Below are 4,967 nucleotides of genomic sequence, written 5' to 3'. Positions count from 1 at the left end.
TTTTTTTTTTTTCTTTCTCTCTCTCTCTCTCTCGGTGACTATTTTTGTTCCTCTATTCCCAGATCATCCATCTCAGATTAGATCGATAGCTATAGCTGTTGTCTCCCTCTTTCGGTGAGCTCCTCTCTCTCTCTCTCTCTCTCTAACACTCTGAAATGGGTTTAATCTCAAAGAAAAAACATACACAATACACTGCTGTGATTTCATCTCAGATCGGTGGATTTAATCTCAAATCAATTGTTCATGTCATCTACAATGGATTCGGTAAATGTAAGTAAGAGAATTTTTTTTTTATTATGTTTTCTGTTTTCATTTTATTTTTATACTTTTTTTTTCTTCCTGTTTTCTATTTCTATTTTCTATTTTCTATTTTCTGTTTTTATTTTTATTTATTTTTTCTAATTTCATCTATGTTTTGTGTTGTTTGTTTTTTTTAAATGTAAGTAAAAAAAATTAATCCAGAGTGTGTGTTTTTTCTTTGAATTCTGTATGTAAAAAAAGATTAGTACAATCAATTTCTGTTTTCATCTGATTTTATTAAAAAAAACTACTAGGTGGAGAAGAAATATCTGAATGCAAAACAGAGTTAAAAAAGCAAAACTTCTCTCATTTACATTACACCCCTCCAACTTAGTAGCTAAGCACATAATAGTAGTAGTCTCACCCTGCACACACACACACACACACATACACACACACAAACACAAAATTACCAAACTGTAAGAAAAAGAATAATAAATTCTTCATAACAAGAGGTATATTTTCATTTTGAAAATTAAAAAAAACAGAGAAAAAAGCAGAAAACAGAGTAGTAGAAGGTTGGAAACTAACCTCATCATCATCCTCCATACTTGTTTTCTCGCTTCTTAAAAGCTGATTTTAGAAACAACAAATAGTCAATTCCAAGCTGATTTTGAATTGATTGATTTGTTGATAAATTGATAAGAAACAAACAAACAACACATTTACCGAATCAGAAAAAACAGAATTCATCTCTGTATATAGTGCTCTATTGACTTTTAACCAGTTTCCAATTTAACCCATTTTAAAACACATTATTTTTACAGGCTGTATTTTTTTTTTTGATTTATTTATTTCTTTTGTTTGATAGATGTCAAGTACCGGAGACACAAATGATGTAATTAACCTCTCTCAGTCTCAATCTGATAAAGAACATGATCCTCAGCTTGAAACTCCTTCAAGTTCAAAGGTATGCCCCCCTCCTCCTAAGCCAAAAGCTAGACAATATTCTGAAGTTTGGGAGCATTTTACCAAAAATTTTAAATAAGGGAGTAAGATTGCTGCATGTGTTAAATGTAACCAATGTAAAGCTTCTTATGCTTGGATTAGTGCAAATGGAACTAGCATTTTGAGAAAACATATTGCAAATTGTCCTAAGTCCCCTCAGAATAAGGAAAATAAAAAACAAAAGACTTTGGCATTTCAATCTGTAACCGAAGGTGAAAAAACTCTTGGAGTTTGGAAATTTGATCAACAAGCATGTAGGGATTCACTTGTTAAAATGGTAATCACTGATGAGTTGCCATTTAGGTTTGTAGAGCGTGAAGGATTCCGTCAATTTTATAGTGTGATGCAACCTAATTTCAAAAAGTTTTCACGCTTTACAGTAGCAAGGGATATTGTGGATTTATATTGTAGTGAGAAGAAAAAATTGAAAAATGTGTTGAAGAATGCAAACTATAGACTTTGTCTCACTACGAATTCATGGACATCTCTACAAAATGTTTCATATATGTGCCTAACAGCCCACTTTATTGATAAAGATTGGAATTTGCAAAAAAGAATTCTCAACTTTAGTGTGATTTCTAGTCACAAAGGGGAGGCAATTGGTAAGGCAGTGGAATCATGTTTAGTTGATTAGGGTATAGAGAAGATTAGTACATTCACTGTGGATAATGCAAGTGCAAATGATGTAGCTATTGCATATGTGAAAAGGAAGTTTTCAAAAAACATTGACTCTTTGATTTTAAGGGGTGAGTACTTGCATATGAGGTGTTGTGCCCATATAATTAATTTAATTGTCAAGGATGGGTTAAGTGAAATTAAAGATTCAATAACTCGAATTCGTGATGTGGTGAAGTATGTAAGGAGTTCTCCACAACGAGAGCAATTTTTCAGGACATGTGCTGAGACAGAGAGGGTAATATGTAAAAGCTTGTTGTGTCTAGATGTTCAAACTAGGTGGAACTCCACATATCTAATGCTAGATGTTGTAATAAAGTTTCAAAAAGTATTTGAGAGATTAGAGGATGAAGACCCACATTTCAAACTAGAACTTAATCATGGACCTCCTACCTCTAAAGATTGGGAAGATGCTCATGTCTTTACACAATTTTTGCAAAAGTTTATGATGCAACTGTTCGCTTATTTGGTTCTTTGTATGTCACTTCCAACTTGTACTTCACTGAAGTTTGTGCTATAGAAAATGCCTTAACTGAATGGGAAAAGAGTTTAGATCCTTCTTTGAAAGCCATGGCAATAAAAATGAAGACTAAATTTGACAAGTATTGGGGAAAATTGAAAAAATAAATATGATGTTATTGATTGCTGTTGTGTTAGATCCTCGTTATAAGTTGAAGTATGTGAGGTTTTGTTATTTTGAAGTTTATCAACCTGCCATGGTGAGTGAGCTCACTCAAAAAGTAAGAGAGACTTTGAATAACATTTTTGATGAGTATAAATAGTTTGAGACAGTTGCTTCATCTCCCAATGAAATGGTTCATGAGGTAGACATTGTTGATTATGTAAACATTGGTTCAAGTGAGCACCAAGTGTCTCTTATGACAAAATTTCAAAAGCTTTTGGAGGAAGAAGAAGGTGATGGAGGAAAGTCAGAAGTAGATAGGTATTTGGAAAAATCTTGTGAAAAGGAAGTTGTAAACTTTGACATCTTAAGTTGGTGGAAGACAAATTCTTCAAGATATAAAATTCTTTCTCAAGTTGCTAGGGATATTTTGGCCATTCCTGTCTCTACTGTTGCTTCTGAGTCTACTTTCAGCACATGAGGTCGTATCCTTGACCAATTCCGTAGTTCTCTTACTCCAAAACTTATTGAAAGTTTAATTTGTACACAAGATTGGTTGCGTGCTTTGCCATTGCCACTTCAGATGGAAGAAAACTTTGCAGATTTGGAGGACATAGAAAGAGGTAATAGAATTCTAATATTCAATTAATCATTTAAATTTCATTCATGTATTGTGTTATTTTTTACTTTAAACTGAAATTAATTTTTTTGCAACTCTAACCAATGTTAACATAGTTGCTGGAAAGTGATTTGGTCTGCAGGAAATCACCTATTACTGCTGCTGTTGTGCTGCTGCTGCCACTGCGCTGTTGTGGTGCTTTTGTTTGTCATCCTTAAGCTGTGCTGCTGTCAACATGCCTTTGTTTGTTTATTTGTTTTTGTCTAAAACTACTTTATATCTGTTTGCTTAGAATTTCTGGAAAAGGGAAATATAATGTCTACTACTATTGAATTTGGTTGTTGTTATCTACTATTGTTGATGTGTGTTTGCTTGGAATGGATGATGTTTACTTAGAATGGAGGTTGTTTGCTCCAGTTTAGATGCTATTGGAATGGATGTTGTTTATTGGAATGGATGTTTACTTATATTGTTTACAGGTTTTCAGCAGCTATGTTGCTATTGGAATGGATGTTGCTTACTTATTTTGTTTACAGGCTGCTATTGGAATGGATGTTGTTTTATTAATAATTATATTGTTTACAGGCTTTTAACAGCTATGTTGCTATTGGAATGGAAATGTAATGTCTATATTTTTTTTGTTATTTAATTATTTAAATCCGTGGTCCTAAACCGATCCAATCCGTGTTTCAACGGATTGGTTCGGATTGGTTCCACCATTTAAACGGATTGGATTGGTTTTAATTTTTCAAGAACTGTATACAACGGATTGGTCCTGGTTTTATCCCAATCTGGACCAATCCGGTCCATGCTCACCCCTATTGACCCTGTATTTTACTTTTTATTCAGTGAACTGTTCCGGCCTTTCTTGAATTTAAAACCCCGTCTCTTACTATGCCATTCAGTCGCTGGTGTTTCAGTCTATTTTAATGCCTCGATGTTCGACTCAACCATTATTGCTCTATGACAACCCTCATCACTGTTTACTAATAATACCACTGATCACTGCTAAACTGTGACTAAACATGATTAAGTAACTGATTTGACTGACATTCTGAACTGATTGATTGAGTGTAGTAGTTTAAACGCATTTCTATCTGTTTGATTGTTAATTGATCTGTTCATGTTTTATGTTTTAAACTGCAAATTGAAGGCCTTATCGACGGCCGAATCCGAAACTGATTAGTGTTTTATGCTAATTAGAATTTATGTGATTTTATGGTATGTTTAATTGAAATTTGACTTGGTATGATTAAATTGGATTAAATAATGTTAAATTACATTAGTTGGCTTATTTACCAAAATGCCATTAAGTGGACTTTGCTAGACCAATTGTTTAGTCTTGATTTACATGTGTTGGCATCACATTTCTTCAGCCCTTTTCTTGAGCCAAAACCGACTACAAAGAGAGAGAGAGAGAGAGTTAGGAGAGCTTTGGTTTCAATAAGATTTGCTTGGAAAATTAGAAGAATTAAAGAGTAGATTGCATAATTGAGCTTCTAGATTTGAAATTGAGGACATAAGGTAGGATATTCATCTTCTTGATTATGAATTCTAGTTGTACCTTGCATGGTTAATGAGTCTTTAGTGATCTAAGTCTAGAATTGGTTCTAACATGTTGAATTGAAGCTTAAATCATGCATGCATGTATACATTATTGAGTTTTGAGGTTGTTTTCATAGAATCCTCACATGTATGTCCATATTCTAGCTTTGGTCCATGAATTCAGCATGTTTTTAGAAGAATTGACTCATTTGTTCTTGTATTAGAAGCTTTGAAGTTGATTAAATTCATGCATGTTGC

The 4,967-nt window shown here is 33.3% G+C and overlaps 1 protein-coding gene across 1 annotated transcript; it reads left to right on the top strand.

Moving 5' to 3' along the window:
- Positions 1-255: 255 nt before the first annotated feature.
- LOC145792068 (zinc finger BED domain-containing protein RICESLEEPER 2-like) lies at positions 256-3,026 on the top strand. The gene is made up of 5 exons (XM_082872556.1): positions 256-270; positions 1,112-1,210; positions 2,048-2,399; positions 2,581-2,642; positions 2,706-3,026. The coding sequence occupies exons 1-5, from the start codon at positions 256-258 to the stop codon at positions 3,024-3,026; spliced, it is 849 nt and encodes a 282-aa protein (XP_082728682.1).
- The last annotated feature ends 1,941 nt before the right edge of the window (positions 3,027-4,967 follow it).

The sequence above is a fragment of the Camellia sinensis genome, chromosome 5, assembly GCF_055761805.1.
Source record: "Camellia sinensis isolate YWXY chromosome 5, ASM5576180v1, whole genome shotgun sequence".
Lineage (NCBI taxonomy): Eukaryota > Viridiplantae > Streptophyta > Magnoliopsida > Ericales > Theaceae > Camellia > Camellia sinensis.
This window is presented reverse-complemented; position numbering and strand designations above follow the sequence as displayed.

Coding starts and splice junctions, on each gene's coding strand:
- LOC145792068 (XM_082872556.1), top strand. Junction 2,400..2,580: donor GTTCGCTTATTTGGTTCTTT/GTATGTCACTTC, acceptor CTGTTGTGTTAG/ATCCTCGTTATAAGTTGAAG. Junction 2,643..2,705: donor AAGTTTATCAACCTGCCATG/GTGAGTGAGCTC, acceptor GAGTATAAATAG/TTTGAGACAGTTGCTTCATC.